The sequence below is a fragment of the Euprymna scolopes genome, chromosome 12, assembly GCF_053919585.1.
Source record: "Euprymna scolopes isolate OS-2025 chromosome 12, ASM5391958v1, whole genome shotgun sequence".
Classification (NCBI taxonomy): domain Eukaryota; kingdom Metazoa; phylum Mollusca; class Cephalopoda; order Sepiida; family Sepiolidae; genus Euprymna; species Euprymna scolopes.
In genome coordinates, this window is record NC_136493.1 from 154008179 (window position 1) to 154029238 (window position 21060).

At 31.5% G+C, this 21060-nt stretch overlaps 1 protein-coding gene and 3 non-coding genes across 4 annotated transcripts; all 4 read left to right on the plus strand.

The window, feature by feature from the left end:
• The first annotated feature begins 2352 nt into the window (after nucleotides 1–2352).
• LOC145291567 (small ribosomal subunit protein eS4-like) lies at nucleotides 2353–15154 on the plus strand. Its single transcript, XM_080137637.1, has 7 exons — nucleotides 2353–2400; nucleotides 4770–4850; nucleotides 9751–9931; nucleotides 10285–10382; nucleotides 13940–14111; nucleotides 14622–14751; nucleotides 14984–15154. The coding sequence occupies exons 1-7, from the start codon at nucleotides 2398–2400 to the stop codon at nucleotides 15108–15110; spliced, it is 792 nt and encodes a 263-aa protein (XP_079993763.1). The 5' UTR covers nucleotides 2353–2397; the 3' UTR covers nucleotides 15111–15154.
• A 1628-nt stretch (nucleotides 15155–16782) lies between these two features.
• On the plus strand, nucleotides 16783–16911 carry LOC145291847 (small nucleolar RNA SNORA16B/SNORA16A family). The gene has a single exon (XR_013869487.1). It is a non-coding gene; the product is annotated as a small nucleolar RNA SNORA16B/SNORA16A family (small nucleolar RNA).
• A 1066-nt stretch (nucleotides 16912–17977) lies between these two features.
• On the plus strand, nucleotides 17978–18108 carry LOC145291849 (small nucleolar RNA SNORA16B/SNORA16A family). Its single transcript, XR_013869489.1, has one exon. It is a non-coding gene; the product is annotated as a small nucleolar RNA SNORA16B/SNORA16A family (small nucleolar RNA).
• Nucleotides 18109–19440: 1332 nt separating this feature from the next.
• On the plus strand, nucleotides 19441–19574 carry LOC145291848 (small nucleolar RNA SNORA16B/SNORA16A family). Its single transcript, XR_013869488.1, has one exon. It is a non-coding gene; the product is annotated as a small nucleolar RNA SNORA16B/SNORA16A family (small nucleolar RNA).
• Nucleotides 19575–21060: the final 1486 nt, after the last annotated feature.

Genomic DNA, 21060 nt, shown 5'->3' on the forward strand with positions numbered 1-21060 from the left:
GACTTTGGAAGGCACAGAGCATCACTTGTGATTTCAGCTGGGAAATGAAAGATGTAATAGTCTCTCCATCACTCTGAATTGTTGACGGTATACCTCAGGGTAGACGGTTTTCACTGCAACAGTTTTAATATACCCGAGCAGTTGTTCTTCTGTGGCATTATTCAGTGCATGTGGACCAACAAAATTGAATAGTATTTTGTGAAGGGACATACTGCATACGGACTGCAGCTAATTTTGGGTTTCAGTAGCGTCAGTGAACTGTATTATTTCCTTGTAGCATAGCCATGCACCTTGGAATATAACCTATCTATTATCCGATGAGTCGGGTTCAATAATTGGATGCACAGGTTTCACATATGGATCATGCAACGTTGCTTGGTGGGCAAAATACGTGCCATGAAGTTCGTAACTTGTTCTTGCATGGCAAGCTCTTGGTGTTGCATTTGCAACATAAAAGTCGTTTTTTACTTTTTTATTTTCCTAACTTGTGATGAGTTGTATCTTCCTTTTATTTTTGTTTTAATCCAACTTCTGACAAGTGTTGTTTGAACCGACTTTTCTAGTTTTGTTTGTCTCAGAACTAAAAGGATGCAAAACATTTGCTTGTCATAATAATTGTCCTAATATAGCCTCATCCAATCAAAATGGAAGGATTCCAAAGTAAAGTCAATATGCAAAATAGTTACAGATTTCATTTCTTTTTCCTACTTAATACACGCTACATAGAATTCCATCACTTTCCTTCGTGATGAGTTGTTCTGGCAGATAGAATTCCTATACCATTAACTCAAAGTCTAAGTTGTAAGGCCCCCAACACTTACCTTAACTCTACCATCCACCCTAAGTTCAAGTGGCAAGTTCCATTAAAAACACTTTCTTTTCCTTACCACTAGCCCTAAGTCCGAGTGGCAACCCCCCAGAAGAAAACACTCTCTTAATCCTACTATTAACTCTAAGTTCGAGTGGCAAGTCCTCTGAAAAATCACTCTCTTAATCGTATCAATAACCCTGTCCGAATGGAAACTCTCCCCTAAAAATAATTTTAAGTGCCCTAAAACGCTATTGAGAATAGCCGGAAAGTTAGTGATGATTTTACGTTAACTTTATATACAAAAATGATCCCCCACTCTAAATTCTAAAATATTTATTACACGTAATCGCTTAAATAAAGTAAAATTTAAAAAGTGGAGAGGAGTGATTTAGGGGTTGTATTACTGTACACATAGATTCGAAAAAGTTGTCAAAAAACAAATATATAACAAATAAATGTTATCAAAGGCAAGATAAGTTACTTTTCTACCAAATTGGATATATTTTTTTGTGTTTTTATTCAATGTAACATGTTTATTCAGCTCGAAAAGCATACAGTGTTTACCGATGTACTGGAAAATTCAAAATGGCGCCCGACTTTCTCTTTAACACGGTAAGTTTGGGAAAAGGTGTTATAAATAAATAAACTAGACAAAATACTATTGAAAACCCACCAAATATATGTCAGCTTATGTCACGGTAACATATATTGAGCGAATCTCTAACAATATGTTGTCTAGTTTATTATTTATAACACCTTTTCCCGAACTTACCGTGTTAAAGAGAGAGTCGGGCGCCATTTTAAATTTTCCAATACATTGGTAAACACTGTATGCTTTTCGAGCTGAATAAACATGTTACATTGAATGAAAACACGAAAATTATATCCAGTTTGGTAGAAAAATAACTTATCTTGCCTTTGATAACATTTATTTGTTATATATTTGTTTTTTTACAACTTTTTCGAATCTATGTGTACAGTAATACAAACCCGTGATAGTGTTCGCTGTTCGTTTACAATAATATTCATCAATCATCACTAGGGAAAAAGAGGTAATGCTTGGGAGGCTAAACTCCGTAGATCGAACAGGACCAATAGTCATCATTCCGATAGGTCGGGTTGTCAATCACACCCACCCCTGTGCCAAAATGAGACAGGTAGGAACACATTACACGTTGTATTATTTATTCGCAAAACAAATTTTATAAATTGGGCACAAGGTCATAAAATGTGGGGGTGGGATAGTCGTTGCCCATACCATCTCCAACTATACTTGGATCGATAAGCGCTGCCCGCTGCGGCGTAACTGAACAGTGATCTACTCGTTAACAACAAAATAAAAATCTATTTCCTTCTCTTTTTGTTTACACAAAAAAAAAAATGGACCAGCTAAAGCAGATTATTCGTCCGTTTTCCTAAAGGGTTATACGGGTTTATCTAGGGGACATAACTAAAGAAGTTTGTTTATTTTCATCTTTCAGTTTTTACCGGAAGCGGAAGCTCCAAACCGGATATCAGCCTCATTCTAAAGTTGTGCGCCTGCGCAAATTATACTCACTCTTCCTTTTTAGTTATAATTTTTCATCATGGTGAGTATACTTATTTTGTCTCTCTTAAATCTGCTTCCATCTTCCTTGATGAAACAATTTAATCGTTTTATTTTCAATTTGTTTTAACGTTAACAAATTATGGCATGTTTTTTTTCTATTATTTACAAAATTATTTGTTTTATTTAATCGTAAATTTGTACAAAATGTTTCGTAGCCCCGGCTTATCGCCATGCTGGTTGTAATTTAAACACATGATACTCTTTTAATATTTTAATAATATATTATTTTAGGCTAACAATTCTTTTCTACATTATTTAATTGTACGTAATTCGTTTGAGTAAAATTCTTTCTCTATCAAATGTTAAAATTTAGCTCCAACTGAATCCCGACGCGATTTTTTTTTTCGAATCTTCGTAAAATTGTGTGCAAATAAAATCACGTATATTCCATTTTTTTTGTTTTGTTTTTTATGCCCTTTTCTTAAATACATTCGAATTACGATTTATTAGCTATTTGTGTGCATATGTATGTATTATTCTGTCTATATTTGTATGTCATACAAAATCATTTACGAGGAAATTGAAACTGCACACGTGTTTCTATCAGCCTTGGCATAAATTTGAATGTTCAAATTTTAATTCTGCATATTTTACAAAATGTTTTGAATTATTTTATTTTCAATATCGTTTTATCGTTGTTCAAACGTGGAAAAACGTATTCCTGCAAAGTTTTGAAACCCTATATTGAAATAAAAAAAATGGTGTCACTTACCCCCACCCACCCACAATACACATTTTCCCTCACTTTTCTGTTTTTAATTTTTATTCCACCTGTTCTAATTTATCAAACTTAATTTAAATATTCAACAAAAAAAACTATAATGGACTTTTGGAAAGTTTTTTTTTGGTTTGTGTTACTATACACATAGATTCGGAAAAAAGTTGTCAAAAAAACAAATGTTATGAAAAGCAAGATAAGTTACTTTTCTACCTAACTGCTTTACCTTTAGTGTTTTTATTTAATGTAAGATGTTTAATCGGTTCGAAAAAAAAAAAAAAATACGGTGTTTGTCGGTATATTTGAAAAAGACAAATGGCGGCTCACTTGCTGTTGAATACGTTAAGTTTGAGAAAATGAGTCCAAGCTAAAAAAAATTATACAAAATACTGCTAGAAACCCACCAAATATGTCCGCCTATAGCACGGTAACAATTGAGTGAGTTTTAAGTTAATTTTTTAGTTTTTACTGATCTTCCCAAACTTAACGTATCCAACAACGAGCTCGCCGCCATTTGTCTTTTTACCGATAAACATTGCATGTTTTTCGATTGATTAAACATTTTACATAAATAAAAACACAAAACCTTTTCCAATTAGGTAGAAAAGTAACTTATCTTGCCTTTGATAACATTTATTTGTAATACATTTTTGGTGCTAATGCACTTACTGATCCGCGTTATTTTTTTAAAATCGTATTTCCAAGTTTAATCAAAGTTTTAAGATGTTTTTTATTCAATTGTAAGGTTAAAGGGTTATGTATTACTGTACACATAGATTCGAAAAAGTTGTCAAAAAACAAATATATAACAAATAAATGTTATCAAAGGCAAAATAAGTTACTTTTCTACCAAACTGGATATAATTTTCGTGTTTTTATTCAATGTAACATGTTTATTCAGCTCAAAAAACAGTGTTCACCAATGTATTGGAAAATTCAAGATGGCGCCTCACTCCATCTTTAACATAAGTTTGGGAAAAGGTGTTATAAATAAAAAAACTAGACAAAATACTATTAAAAACCAGCCGAATATATGTCAACCTATGTCACGGTAACATATATTGAGCGAGTTTTAACAGTATTTTATCCAGTTTTTTATTTATAACACCTTTTCCGAAACTTACCGTGTTAAAGAGAGAGTCAGACGCCATCTTGAATTTTTCAATACATCGGTAAACACTGTATGCTTTTCGAGCTGAATAAACATGTAACATGGAATAGAAACACGAAAAATATATCCAGTTTGGTAGAAAAGTAACTCATCTTGCCTTTGATAACGTTTATTTGTTATATATTTGTTTTTTGACAACTTTTTCGAATCTGTGTATAGTAAAACAAACCCCAAGTTTTCGAATACAATTTATCTCCCCTTGATAAAACCGGTGGATCAAAGCTAAAACTAATATTACGTTGCATCGTCTTTTAAATCTATTCAAAAACGATGTCTGATTTCATAATTTCTAAGTCGACTGTTACAATTTTTTCTAATCGTTTTAAAACTTGACAGTCTTGCTTCGTATTGGATTTGAAAAGTTTGTACAAATTCGGAATATCTCATCGTTTTCAATTTATATTTTTAATCTATTTATTTTTTCAAATAAAAATGTAACATTTTTTCCCCCAATCTCCAGGGTTACCGTGGTCGAAGAAAGCACGTGAAGCGCTTGTCCGCTCCCAAACATTGGATGCTGGCTAAACTTGGTGGAGTTTTTGTAAGTATTTTTCAATTTAATCAACATTTTAACGAATTTTTGCATGATTTATTTATTTTTTTCTAGTGTAAAATTTTTTTATTTTAGTCACGTGATTTAAAATAAGTCTCCAATTTTATTACATTAAGTCATGTATTTTTTTTTTTCATTGTACACGTATGAAGCAGGGAAATAAACTAAACTGGAAAAATGTAGTTGCCAAAAAAAAAAGTACCCCTTCCCCCCCCGGGACAAAAGGAGGGTGGATCTGTAAATTCACCCTCATCCTTTCGCCTGTCCGCACTTTTCTAACTACGCCTTGGAATTTTTTGAAATTTTGTACAAACATTAAACATAATATGAGTAAAAAAAAAAAAAAAAGTATCAGAAAGCATTTTCCGGGAAAATTCCGGTTGCCCCCTACCCCGGGGTGTCTTTCGGGTTAAAATGGCAAGATCACTTTTATGCTTATTAACAAAAAATACCTTGGATTTTTATAAAACTTTCTGAAAAGTTGTAACTAACTGATTTCTATATAATTTTGATAACTCTTGTGTGTACCCCAGGGCCCAGGGGCTCTTTTAGGTCTAATAAAAATACTCCATTTTTGGGACTATTTTACCATATTTGTCCAAAATTTTCTGTATGTCTATTTAGAAGTTTTGCATGGTGCTGAACTCAAATTTAAATATGTTAAGGCCTTGGGGCTTAATGTGACTTAGTCATTTTTTTTTTTTTTTTTTTTTTTTTTTTTTGCATGGTACAGAACTCAAATTTAGGTAATCTCCAAAAATACCGTTAGGGCTTACAACATGGCCGCCAGAAGAGTCACGTGATCCGGTTGATCCAAAACATGAATCGCCGTATTACGAAACCGGAAAACGCAAATTTAAAGCAAACTTTGACAAACAAGCATAATAATTAAGTACATTGTTTTTAAAAAATAAAAAATAATACTTCTATTATGTTTTAAACGACTGTAATAGTTTATTTTGGAAGTATATTTCATAAAGAAAATTGACAACCCACTTTAAAAACAGAAATTACGAGTTTTATATATTTTGTTCGCAGTTTTTTGTTGGGGGTGTCAAAAATTCCGCCTAAAATTCTGATACACCTAGTCGACCACTTGTTTGTTCTGAATAAAATACTTTTTATAAACAGTTTTAACTAAAAACAACCTAAGATTGTTTCTCAAAGTTTGCCTATTTTTATAACATTATATCAACAAAAAATTAAATACAAACAAATTGTGATTGTTTGTCAAAGTTTGCCTTCAAGGCTGCGTTTTCCATTTGCACGATTCATGTTTTGGATCAACTGGATCACGTGACTCTTCTGGCGGCCATGTTGTAAGCCCTAACGGTATTTTTGGATATTACCCAAATTTACATGTTAAGACCTAAAACTGCACCGTTCATTTTGACGTCCCCTTGTGATTTTTTTGGGGTGGGGGGAGAAGCATGCTTCACTTTTTTTTATTACAAAAAGCAATAAAAGTAAAAAAAATAAAAAATACAAATGTTACCAAAGGCAAGATAAGTTATTTTACCAAAATCGATATATTTATTTTATTTATTTATTTTTAAGCATTTATTTATGAACGAAAATTTTTAGGTTTAAAATTAGAACGGAAAAAATAATGGCGGGCGGTTTCTTTAAGACCATGTTAAGTGTCGATAATTGCTCAAAAATCAAAACATTGATTGAACATTTCGAACGACGTGTTTTTTTTTTTTTTTTTTTTTTATTATTATTAGCATTTTCACCCCAAACAAGGCACATTGCCACTTTGGTGTAGGGGGCTACTATCTGGGGTACTATGTGGGGATTTGGGCAGCAAGAGGTCTGTTCACGTTACACTTGAACTTCTGCACGTCAGTACAGTTGGGGAAGCAGGGACCTGGAATGAAATTCCAAAATCTAGCGGTTCTGGGCAAGAAACTAGAGTACAAATATCTTAGCTGACTGTCGGGTTTGTCGAGGGTTTTTATGTCGTGGCAGCATAAGTGCTTGCAGTTCGTCAGAGAATTCCCCATTAAAATACTTGTAGAACAAGCAGAGGGATGCAACATTTCATCGATGGGACAGAGGCTGAAGCTTAGATGACAGTTCAGGACCTATCAGGTTGGCGACTCTCTTTTGAACATTGTCTAGGAGTGAGAGACTAGTAGCAAATGCACCAGCCCAAATATGACAACAATACTCCATACATGGACGAATGGTGGCCTTATAGAGGTACAGGATAGTTTCGGGTGTTAGTAATTTTCTAGCATGGTAGAGAGAGCCTACCTTCTTTGCAGCGGCCCTGGCAATGCTTTCAATGTAATTGTTCCATGTTTCCTGTGAACGTTAGGCCAAGCAGTTTGAAAGATGTACTCTCAGATAAAGGGTCATTGGCTATTGCAATTGGTGGTAGAGAAGGTTTCTTGTAATTATTGAAGGAAACTAGTTTAGTCTTGGTAACATTGAACGTGACCATCCATTTTTGTCCTCGGTCCACTACAGATTGGAGGTCATTCTCTAGTGTTTCTGCCATTTCTTTAGATGTGTTCATTTGTTTTCCTGTCTTGCCTGTTAGTGTGATGTCATCAGCATATATACCCTTCTCAGAGGCAATTTTGTCGGGGAGGTCATTTATGAATATTAGGAACAACAGAGGTCCAAGAATAGACCCTTGGGGCACTCCAATTTTTGATTGATTTGCAGTTCAGCCCAGCTTTGCTCGGGCCCTATATACTGTTCATAACTTGTGTGTGTGTGTGTGTGTGTGTAATTAAAAAGTTTGACTCTTGTCCAAGTAACCTATATCTAAAATTTCAAATGTTTAGAGCTAAAATTGGCAGAGGAGTTTGGTAGTCTACCCCTGCATTCAATGTTTAAAAAGGATGTGTCCTCTATAGCATCAGACCTGACCGAATGGTTATAGGCCGATTCATACCATCCAAAAAAATTCCAACAGAAACCTACGACCAGCCGTGGTTCTCTACAGAATGTGCTGTCGCCATCATGCACAGAAATCACTTTTTCCATGGCTACCAACGTAATAGATGCACTGAGACTAAAGCTGCTTTCAGGACTGCCAACAACCACTGTAAAAGAGTAATAAAAAATGCAAGAGAGCTATGTGCTCAGTCCATTAAATCCAAAGTAGCTGAGCAACGGCTTGGTTCCCATTAGTTTTGGCAAATAACAAACAGGATCCTGAACAGAAGCATGCGTTCTATCTCAACCATCATCAATGGACTGGAGGTCATCTCGTCAGCATCAGACAAGGCCAAACTATTTGCCAAGAACTTTGCAGCTAAAAATGGTGGTTTCGTTACAACCACGTCACGAATAATCTATATACCTATAAAAGTGAAATTGTTTGTGTCTATACATTTCCCTACCAAACTACTCTCAATTTGATAAATTAGTTAAGCTACCCTATGCGACGAAGGCCATCAACTCCCCGTATTTCCTCCTATAACAGACAACATGCTATGCAACATACAAATATCTGTATGTGAGGTCGCCAAACTAATCAAGAACCTTGATTCCAGTAAAACAATTGGCTCTGACGGCATTCCAGTTATAGTGCTGAAAAAGCTTCAACCAGAACATGCCCCCATACTTACTATTTAAGCGTTGCCTTAAGGAGAAGTGATTCCCAACATCCTGAAAAACCTCATCAGTATGCCCTGTATTTAAGAATTCAGGTGAAAAGTCATCTCCCTCTCAGTACAGACCAATAAGTCTCCTGTGTAAGTTGTTGGAATCCATATTAAATAAAGAAGTAGTCAACCACCTCAACAGAAATAACCTTCTTAGTGACATGCAATATGGTTTCCGTTCTGTCAGATCTACAGCAGATGTGCTAACGGTTATATCTCATAGGATTAGTGAATCTCTTGACAGGCTTCCTTTCTAGGGCAATTGCTCTTGACATATCAAAGACCTTCGATAAGGGTCCTACTTCACCAGATTTCTAGCTACAGTATAACTGGAAATGTTTTCTCAATCATTAAATCATTTCTCTCTTATAGGCTCATAAGAATAGTGGTTGATGGGCAGAAATCAGAGGCCCACAGTATTAATGCTGGAGTTCATCCTGGGCCCAACTCTCTTCCTGATGTACATCAATGAAATCATTCATTGACATCTATGCTGATGACACGACCATCTATGACAACACATCTAAGGCCATAAATGACAAAGTTCTCTCTGATCTTGATCGCGTGGTACAATGGGGGAAGAGGTTGCTGGTTACTTTTAATGCATCTAAAACAAAGCGTCTTTCTTTACATCATCAACGCTCTGATCCCCATCTAGCATCAATTGAAGTGAATGGCTCTTGTCTAGGGGAGACTCCTTGTTTTTTGGACTTGCGATAAACAATAAAACAAAGCCAGGCAACATCTCTTTTGGGAGCTTATCGACCCCCATAACATTTATTGCTTTGGACTCAAATCAAGTTAAAAAGTTTGATCCATATCCAAGTAACCTACATCTAAATTTTCAAAGTGTTTTGACCCAAAATTGATGAAGTTTGGTAGTTTTCAAAGGTTAAATCGTTGAACTTTGACCCCTTGAGAGCCAAAATTTCTGGCTGAAAACCAATTAAAAAGATTTTCCCCAAATCTTCAATATCCTTTATGTAAAATCTCGAGTTTGTAGACTGAAAATTGAGTAGTTTGGTAGGGAAATGTATACAGACACAATTTCACTTTTCTAGATATATCGATTATTCGTGACGTGGTTGTAACGAAACCACCATATTTTTTTTCTAACTCAAACTTTGTTAAACAAATTTATCCAGATAGCTAGGAGAGTAACTTGCGTTTATTAACCCCCAGCCCTGTTTTGTTGCCTATTGTAAATAATACTCAGTGTCTCATAAACCATGAATTTTTATATCTACATTTTTTCCTTTTTGTAGGCTCCCCGACCCAGCACCGGACCACACAAATGGAGAGAATGTCTCCCCCTGATTTTGTTTCTTAGGAACCGTCTGAAGTACGCCCTCACTTCGGATGAAGTCAAGAAGATCGTTAAACAGAGACTGATTAAGGTTGATGGCCAAGTTAGGACTGATCCCACATATCCTTCCGGATTTATGGGTGAGTTTTTTTTTTGTTAACCATAATCTGTATCACTAGATGTTTGTATATTTTTATCCCTCTTCAGTTTTTTAAGTTTTTTTTATATATATATAGCTTCAAATAAAGAAGACGAAACAGCTGCTCTTTGATTACTCATAAATTTGATTTAAATTAACGAGATGTCTGTTTGCAAAGCAATATGCAAATTAGTTAACCTTATAACTTGGATTGCATACACAGACTATCAAGTATTTTTTAAATAAAATTGTTTTGTTATCAGTGTGATAAATTACCCATTTTTGTATGCACACGGTTTGTTTCCTACACAAAAAATTACTAAAACTGAAATTGAAGTTTAAATCTTGTTTCAGATGTCATTACAATTGAAAAAACCAATGAGCATTTCCGTTTGATTTATGACGCTAAAGGCAGATTTGCCATTCATCGCATTAAGACAGATGAAGCAAAAGTGAGTAAAATTTCCGATTTTTATCTTTAATTCCTTCTGTATATATTAGATTAGAGCCAATTCTCTACTGAATATTATATTGTACCTAATATATAAAGATTGAAAAAACTTTAGTGCCATCAGTTAGAACTAAAACCAAAACATTTAGCACTCCAGCCGCATTCCCTACTATTTGAGCTATCGACAAATAAAGAATTAAAATTAAATTTAAGCTATGAATTTGTGTATGGCAAAACTAATAGAAATATGTCGGTAAGTTGAAATTAATATTTTTCATTTCAACTTGTCGACATATTTCTGTACGGGTTATTCAGTTGAACAGATTTTACTCATTATAAACCATCGTTGGTGTATAATTACTATTTCCTTTTATGTGACTAGTAGTTTGAGAGTTTATTGGTTGAATAGTTTCACACACACATGCATACACCTGTTTTATTTAGTCACTGGTTTCCCTTGTGCAACATTTCTGGTCTCTTCAGCTGCTTCCAGTTGGTCGAGTAAGATTTTCTTTTACTGATGATAAACTTAAAAATATTCAGATCTTGGATTTCCCATAATCCGAATGGAATACTAATTGTTATTTTCATTTTTTAAGTTCTTTTTAGTGTGAACAAAAGTTGACTTCAAATATTTTTGTGACATTACAAACGTACAATTTTGAAAAAAATCTTTCGTAAAAGAATTTTGAAAAGTTATTTTTTATTTGCTGACTCTGATTTTCGGGGGGGGGGGGGTCCAAAAGTCACTGACAGGGTTTGAACTTAAATAGATTCTATATTTTTTATATCTTTCTGTAATTTTAACACAATTTGACTAAGACAGTGGGAAATTAAAAAAAAAAAAAAAATGCAAAATTCAAACAATCTTTATGAAATGACATGTTTTTATTTTAATGTTGCTTTGCATATTTATGCTCTTTCCAAAACATTATTTATGACACATTGCAGAAACTCTGGATTGCAATTTAACTCTCTTATTTCATTCCTATCTATGTTAACAAACCCTAAACCCTGCAAGAATTGAAAGAAAACATCAGAAATGAAATGTTAAATTGCAATCCAGAGATTCTGCAATCTGTCATGAATGTTTTGGAAAAAGCACAAATATACAAAGCTGAAAATGGGCAACATTTAATAGGCATTATTTTTTATAAAGATTGTTTGCATTAAAAAAATTTTTTTTTCCAATGTCTTAGATTGTGTTAAAATTACAGAAAGATATCAAAGATGAAGAATCTATTAAAGTTCAAAACCCTTCTGTGACTTTTTGGACAGCCTATTATACACCACTGCAAATGAGATTCTTATTTGTGTGCGATTATGTGAACACATCAAACTAAAAAAATATTACAATTGCGCATGTAAATTTAATGTAAAACGATGCCTATTTCCAAGCCATTCTAACTTTTTAAGGCAAACAAGTCAATTTATTTTTACCTTCAACCCAAGGTTTCATATTACCGCCTGTGTTAGTAGTATGAAGGTGACCTTTTTTAATTTATGATTTAACAACAATACTTAATAGTTCAGAAACCTTAAAATGGCCAGGATTTAAAGTTATGTCCAAAATAGTCCAAAAGGAGTGATCGTTTTGTGAAACTGATTTTTTTGAATACCATTAAGTTTATCTGACTGTTGACTACATGTAATCGCCTACAAAATGGAGAATTGCATTTTGTTTTCGGGTGAAATCGCATAGGAAAGAGAGTTCTCACAATATCTTTTCTTTTGTGAAAACTTAATAGCATTAAAAAAAAAAAAAAGAAAAACAGGTAATTTCATAATATAGTGTTTGCAAGGCACTCAAAAAAATGTTTAAATTGAAATGAACCATTTTTCTCAAAAAAAATATTACAAAACCATTTATTGATAATTATAAAAATATAAATCTATTTCAATGTAAAAAATTAAATTTTTTTGGGCTTTTGTCCGGTCACCACTACAAGAGGAAGAGATGTTTCTTTTCTTGAAAATCCTGAAAAAAAAAAAAAAAAAAAAAAAAAACAATAAAAAAAATTTAGTGGGGAATCTTTTGCACATAAAGTTAACATAAAATGAGATTTCCCAAACTTTCAAGCGTTGTTAAAGCAGTTAACAAAAAAAAAAAAAAAAAAAGAATAGTTAGGAAATTATCATTTTGCATTGAATTCATATACAAAACTTATAACTCGCTTCATATTAAATATTTTTCTTTCTGGCAAGATTTTCAAAGTGCTCACACATAATCATCTTAAAAATAATTTTTCAAATATAAGTGTTAATCGACAAATTGCCATTATTATCTGTATCTTTTTACAGTAAAACAAATTCATCTAATAAATAACCAAATTTATAATTAGGATAAAAAATATAAACATTTGATAGAAAGGCACAGAATAGTTAACAAAGCCCCTTCCCCATCCTCTCATGGTAAGAATGGATTATTTATTAACATTATTTTAAAATTCTTAAAATGAGGAAGGGCATTATTAACTATTCTGTTCCTAGTCTTATTTTGTATACCAAACACTTCAGAATTTTAAATTGTTTTGTCATCTGTTGACAAATTTAAGCAAATGGTTTTGTTTTAAAAGGAAAATCTTGAGATATTTAACAATTTTCAGTCAATTACAAATAAAACATTTAAGAAAAAATATTTAGAAGTATCTACTCATGTAATCCCCTTCAAGTGTATCTTTTATGTTTGCGAAAACACTGATTTTACAGAAATAATTTAAAAAAAGGAAAAAAGGCATATATATACAAATTTTTCGATTGTCTGGCTGGAATTGTTCCATCACTAGTAATAAACAATCTATTTTGTAATCTGGTTCCAAGTAATTTTAATGTTGTTTCTCCATTCCACAACACAAAATATGAGATAGTAGAATGTCATTTTTACATCTGATTTTGATTCTTTGATTATTCTTCCAATCAGTAAATGGAGCAGTGGTAAAAAAAGTTTTATATACAAATGCAACATTAATGCGTCACGCGAGGAGATACTAAAACCTTTCTTGTTCCTGATCTTCATTCGGGTTTATTATCTAAGATAGTATTTTTAATGGTGTTTTTATAAGTAATTCCGTGAAATGTGCTCAGATGAACTTACTGCGCTTTTCCCTCCTCAACAAATATACCCCAACCTATACAACTTCCTTCGATGCTGGAAAATTTTCTAATAACTTTTTCCTCATATCACTTGCCTTTTGAAATTCCTTGTTTTCACATCTGTAGCAACATGCAGAACTTCAAATGTAATGTGAACAAACTTTGTCGACTTCAATCACAGCCTAGCTCAATGGCAACATCCCTTGATTTAAATGTTTTAATGGCAGTGAGTTGGGGATATATATTTTTTCTTTTTTCCTTTATTTCATTTAAGGTTTTCTTCAAAAGTAAATTAAAATCAATTTTCTCTAATAGACTTTCGTTTCATTACATTCTCATCTAATTTAACCTTTAGTATTTTTGATCCATGACTTGCCTAATTTCATTATTCAGCATTTGGTCTTAACAAATGTACACCAGCCATTTTTTTCTTTGCAAACACGTTTTATGCTTTTTCCTTTTCAGTACAAACTTTGCCGTGTCACAAGGGTACAAACTGGTCCTAAAGGTATTCCATTCTTGTGTACCCATGATGGTCGTACCATCCGTTATCCTGATCCACTCATCAAAGTCAACGACAGTATTCTACTTGATTTGGCTTCCATGAAAATTAAAGAATTCATCAAATTTGACTCTGGTAACTTTTTCTCTTGCCTCCTCTTCCTCCTAACATTTGTTTCTCACATTTCTTAACATGACAAACTTTTTAGACTTGATTTTATTTTCTGCTGTTTGTAGCAAAGTGAATGTTCTAATGAAAAACAAAATTTTAAGATTTCAAATTGGCATCTTTATAAAAAAAAAAAAAATTTAAAGTCTTGATCACGAGTGATTGTTCCAATTTCTCTTACATTTTAGTTTAAAAATGGTGTTCTGTACACTTCGATTTTTGAGATAAAGAAATGAAGCAAAATGTTTTTACATTTTCTACACAATGACAAGTCAATATAAATTAGATTTGTAGTTACTGAGAATGTCAAGGATTACCAATTTATCTCCCTTTGATGACATCCAATTTTGCAAATAAATGGTGCTTACAAAGCTCTTTGATATTGAGCATGAACCAATGTAGTGAAAAATCTTTTTTCTCTGTGATACTTTTGCATGTATCACTCCATTTACTTTCTGCTCTTTTTCTATTATTTAGGTAACTTGTGCATGATTACTGGAGGTCACAACATTGGTCGAGTGGGTATTGTTACCCACAGAGATAGACATCCAGGATCCTTTGACATTGTCCATGTGAAAGACACACTTGGCCACATCTTTGCCACAAGGTAAGTCAAATGTGGAATTAATTTTACCCCTCCCTCCCTATTTCTCATCATTTATTTTACTTTTAAAAGTAAAGATTCCGATTTTAAATCAAATTCATTTGGCAGTTAGAATATAGTTATAATTAAATCTTCTAATTTTTTTATATCAAATATAATAAAAGGAGAACTGCGATTTTTGGAGAGAATGTGTCAGTTGTCGTTTTTGTCTCTAATCCATTTGTGTTTGTTTCAGAATCAAGAACGTCTTCATCATTGGCAAAGGTAACAAACCTTGGGTGTCTTTGCCCCGAGGCAAGGGTGTCAGGCTGACCGTTTCTGAAGAGAGAGACAAAAGAATTGCTGCAAAGCAACAACAATAAATGATGTAAACAGCCAATAAAACAACTGGAAAATTTACCCTCAATTTGTTTTGCTTTTTTTTTTTTTTTTGCATTTTAAATGAGTAATTTTTTTTTAAGCTATTGTCTTCATGGATATACTCTTTGGAAGGAAACTAATTATTTTCTCTTTCAAGGATAAAACATGCAATTAAATAAAGTTTGTCAAATTTAAACAAACCTTTTCTGTTTAACAATGAAAATAAATTTTGAACTGACTCTCTTACAGAGATTGTTGGATGAAATCTGAATTGTCATCATTGCTCGACTTGTAAGATTAGTTTTGTGGCCAATTTTACATATATGAAAGATTATTTTAATACTCATAATCTTTTAGGTTTAATTAGAAGCTTGCAAATTTTTTTTTTCTGAAAGTTTGGCAAGATTGATTTTTATTCTTTAATCCCATTTTGACTTTTTCTTACACTGCCAGATGAAAGACTTTGTTGAATTTACTCCTAGTAATTTTGATAGTCATGACTATCTTTATTTCTGACAAACCAAATTTCAAACGAAGCAACTTATTTCCTCCATCTTAAAAACTAAGAATTGATTTGTATTTTGGTGCTTAGTTAGAATTTAGCAGTTTTCCAAAACAAAAACAGATTATCACTTTGCCAACTTATTGCACATTTTAATTGTTTCATAAATCTTTTTTTTTTTTTTTTTTTTTTTTAAATAATCCGGCATTGTTTCATTTTATTTAAAGTATCAATGCTTCTACACAAGTTAAATCCATTCTGATTTTTTAAAGTAGTTTAAAAAGATTTAGAATGAATTTTAGTTATTTTGTGTTAAAAAAAATTTAATCATAATAATTCAAATACTAAAAGAATCAGAAATGTCATCAACTGAAATGATTATGCAACTAGATTATTTTTTTTTTAAAAATAGTGAAATTAAAGTTTAATAATTGAATGACTTTTTCAACCATTTTTTTATATGGTTGTTTGTATCTTCATTTTTTTTTTTTTTTTTTTTTTTTTTTTTTTTTTATATCTCCCTCTGTATTTTTTTAATTGATTGTTTTCAAAATGGCAGGCCAGAACAGCCACTCTTTGGTCACACATAAAATTTGTTTTTCTCATTTAAAATTGTTAATGTAGGGAGATTATGGACAAGAATCAAATGTTCACTTTCAATCACAAAACAGTTTACAAAGACACTCTCACTTTTCTCTTATTAGACCTGCTGGAAATTAAACTTGAATAAAAATTTTTGTACATATTTAGAATTACATTTATGTGGGGGGGGGGTCTTTGTATTTATGCAACACAGAACAAAGATCTCATATTTCCAAAATTATATAAATTAATCAAGTATTTTTATTTTTAAATTATTAAAACAAAATTTTACAATAGCAATTAACAATAATAAGCAAGTCTGTAAATCTAAGTTGTTTGCCTTTAAATTTATAACACATTCTAAAACAATATGACCGCCCCTGGCTTCCTCATAATGTTTTATTTTATTATTAAAAAAATTACTTGATCAATTTATTTATTTTTAATAACATCTTTGTTCTGTGTTGAAGGTGTACATCACAAAATTTTGTCTATATTTGTGTTTTTAAATTTGATTCTAAATAAGTATCAAACATTTTTCGTATTTAAATTAAAAAATGGTTTTCCTTTGACTTAAAAGTTTTAAAAAATGTGGCATTCATCGAAGCCATATACATCCTTTCTGATGTATTTGGTCAAAATATTGCCTAAATAAATTCTTTACACGGTCGCTATTCTACATCTATTGTCGAGTAGCATCACCAAATAAAGATACATTAGAAATCTTTATCAACTTTAAAAATTTCCATTGTAACGGCTACTATTATAAAGACACTTTTAAATCTGTCAACATAATACATTTGTACTTAATTTCTTTTTATACAATGTTTTTCTAAAAAATATGCTTTTGATGACCCTTATTCAATTAAATACAATTTCCAAAATTTCAAGCAGGTAGTATGTAAACTTAACATAAATATCACATATAAAAAAAGAAAAATACTTTGATTGAAAGAAGGTATTCACTAAAAATAATGTAAGTTAATCAAATAGTTTTATAAAGAAAATCATTTTAAGTGAATTTGATGTGTTCCAATTCCCCACACATTGTGATTGACTTATCTGCCTGATCCTAAATATAGATTCCATGAACAAATAGAACTGCACGCATGTGGAACTCTTCCATTTCCAGCTGACTACAATAAGGTTGTCTTCTAGTCCGACGTAAACAAGTTCTTGGTGAGCAGTCTCCTTTAGCAATCCGATTTACCAAATTTCCACTACTAACGATTACTATAATATTGTCCCATTGACTACTGTGCACTCATTAACCTTTATCCTCGAGTGCCCCCCAGGCTTTGATAAGTGGTAACTCCTTCGTTAAAAAGTTTATTCTCCTTCACACAAAATTATGTGCTCGTAGTTATAAAATTCAATTTGATGTATTTACATGAATTTTGGTGTAGAATTTCTTTCCATCACATATGCAGATTTTTTTTCTTACTTGATTTTAATGTAGCAGGGAAATCTACACAACAGCATCAATTATTTTTAAAGAATGTTTCACAAATTTCACTTTTGAACGTATGCTGAAGATTTTAAAAAAATTTTATTCCAACATCACGTTGGTATTGAAGGAAAAAGTTCAAAAGATAACTTTCCATGGTTTTTATTTTTAAATAAAAAAAGAAACTGAACTTTTTTTCACTTAACAAGATTGACTTTCTTGTACACCCAAAAGTTCATTTCTGTAAAATAAAAACTAACAATAAGGAAAAAATTCTTTTTAATCTTGATCCAGAAATCAAATGGAGATGGTAATTTTTTTTTTTCCTATTTCTAGAGTTTGGCATTCATCGAAGCCATATATATCATGTTGATATGTTTGGTCAAAATCTTGCCTAAATAAATTCTTTACACGGTCGCTATTCAATATTTTTTATTGTTGAGTAGCATCACCAAATAAAGATACATAAATATGTTTAATGAAATCCTTTAAATTAAGAAAATAGTTTTAATTCCGTTTACTATACTGGTTTATAGTTCTAGTTTTGTTAGTTGTAATCTTACTCATATAACAAATTATCTTTGAAAACTATTTACTTCCTTTTAAGAATAATTAAACAAATACAAGCGCCATAGTTTAAAGTTTCTTTGTAATTTAAAGAATCCAAAAAAAATCCCTGAAATCAATGTTAGCCCTAGGAAAATATCCCTCCCACACACCTATTGAATAATTTTTTAAGTTATATTCATCGTGTTTATGGTGAAATTTAATTTTATATTTTTGGGAAAAATTTTAATATAGTATTGCTATTATTGAATCTTTGTTGAAATCAATTACTTTGTTAGAACTTCTACCAGGAGAAAAAAATAGAAAAGTTGATCACAAGGTATTCAATATCTGCTATTTCTAACATTGTTAAAGCAAGAATATATAAAAGCTTGTAACAAGAAACACTAACCATCAGTATCATGTTAAAATATTACCTGTAAAGGAAAATGCTTTCCTTTGAGAAACCAGATATAAAATTATTTCCCTGAAATTATCAAATGAATTTTTGCTATTCATAATTCTACAGAAAGTTGTTTTACTGTAGATGAGGCATACTATTGGATGCTAAATCTTCACACCCTATTTCAGAAACAAAGTTGAGACGTTATTTTAGATTCTAACCATCTTTCAATGAAATTGTATCTCTTGGTTTTGTTTTGAATTTTTATTTTTCTTAAGGCCAGAATGAAATGATGATCTTAAGATTCCAATTTCTTTTCATGAAGTATTGCTTTAGTGCAACAAGTGTTTTTATCTTTAAACTTGGTCAGTTATGGATCACCAGTTTTTAAACTCTTACACAATTGCATATTTTATCTTTCTGCTGGGTTTGTGTTACTCTTTAAAAAGGCTAGTCTATTAACTCTGGCCAAGAATTTTAATGATTTTTCCTTTCTAGCCTCGTTTTCCAATATCATACTATATAACATTTTACTTGTTATTCCTTTACTTGCAAGTGGAAAGTAATTGAAATGTTTCTTTTGTTTCATTCATTATACCATAAACCTTTTCTGATGGTTCATTTTCAAAACCTACAACCAAATTTAATTTTTCCGTTTGAAAAGACTGCTTCATGTTTCATCCACTGTGAATTAGATGATTCTATTGCAGGCTTTGTTAGAAAACGCAGGTATTTAGGGGAGGGATTGCGTAAATGTTTCTGTGGAATGAACTAAATTTGAACTTGTTATCCCGATTTTGTAATTTAGTTAATGATATTTACATTTGAAATCTAAAAGTATAAAATATTTTGATTGGCATTCATCGAAGCCATATACATCTTTTTTCTGATGTATTTGGTCAAAATATTGCCTAAATAAATTCTTTACACGGTCGCTATTCAACATTTTCTATTGTTGGGTAGCATCACCAAATAAAGATACATTAGAAATTTCAAAAAATCCCCAAAACATCTAATAAATAATACTTGGGATTTTGTGCACAGAATTTAAATGCCTTTTAGGGGCAAGAATTTAAATGTGACTTGAATAGTAATTGAAATATTCTCGATCCAAATGAATTTCTTTGTTTAAATTTATCCAACATGTAAAACGGTTTTGTTTTTTCCATGAGTTATTCCCCATGAATCGTGATTTACACTTTTAGTAAATATTTTTCTACTTGAAAAAAAAAAAAAAAATTTTTTTTCAAATCACTTATTCATTTATGTAATCATTTTCCTGATTGTATTTACCTTCTGCTCTGTTGCTGTTGGCTGTTGCAAGCTTAATCCATGAGACAAAAATTGTTAAAAGCTGCAATTTTTCAACTGCACCCTGGTCACTGCAAGTATTATCATCTACATCGCTCTGCCTTAATAAAATGCATCTGTCCATTAATACTTAACTTTATGCTTAGTTAAAGAATTTATTGACCTATATACTGATCAAACTATAAGATATCACAAAAGTTTCTCGCTTTTCTAAAACTTTATTAAATATACATGTTTTTTTTTTGTTTTTTTTTAATACCAAAAATTTATTTTTAATTAAAAATAAACGACTGTTAATATACTAGTTGTACATATTTGGTAAAATATAAAAAGGGGGATTATATTTTCAAAACAAAGACTTGACTTGAAAGGGAGTTTTTTTTTTTTTTTTTTTTTTTTTTTTTTCATCTGACAAATTAAAATACGAGATATTTTGTCCAAAGTGATAGTGCTTGTTTCTCTAGAATCTAACGCTTTTGAGCACAATTCCTAATTTGTTAATTGTTATACTTCTACCTCCTTTCGTATGCTTAATATCTATTTTAAAATATTTGGATATTTTTTTGTATTATTTTTCATGGTTAAAACTTTTATATATTCTAGGTCTATATCTTAATTGCTACTTGTTTATTTCATTGACCCAATGTTTGGATTCAGGTTAAGACTCTTTATTAAATAATCTTAAAATGATTAAATCTTCTTTTAAATCCAAATCCTATTTCGAGAATCTAGTCTTTTTCCTAACATGTCATTATTTCAATTTTTTTTTAACACTTTTTTGCATTTTCTCCAAACAACTTATTTTAAGTGAGTTTTTGTTATAATATCTTATTGTATTTCCTTTAAAGATGTCAAAGAAAAGTAACTTTTTTTTTTTTTTTTCCCCCTCACCACAAACAAGCCACTTCGGTGTAGGGGGCTACTATCTAGGTCATAAGCTACAGGGGTACTATATGGGAAGTTGGCAGCAAGATGTCTGTTCACGTTACACTTGAACTTCTGCATGTCAGTACAGATGGGGAAGCAGGAACCCGGGAGAGAATTCCAAAATCCAGCACTTCTAGGCAAGAAACTACTGAACTGTCTCTTTTACATCTAGGGATCTCAACTGTGAAGAGGTGGGATTTTGCTGCTCATAAATATATTTCGGTTTCAGAAGGA

Excerpts from the sequence above, each read along its gene's own strand:
- LOC145291567 (XM_080137637.1), top strand. Across the intron at positions 14,112-14,621 it reads ATTCATCAAATTTGACTCTG|GTAACTTGTGCATGATTACT; the intron begins GTAACTTTTTCT and ends TCTATTATTTAG. Across the intron at positions 14,752-14,983 it reads GGCCACATCTTTGCCACAAG|AATCAAGAACGTCTTCATCA; the intron begins GTAAGTCAAATG and ends TGTTTGTTTCAG.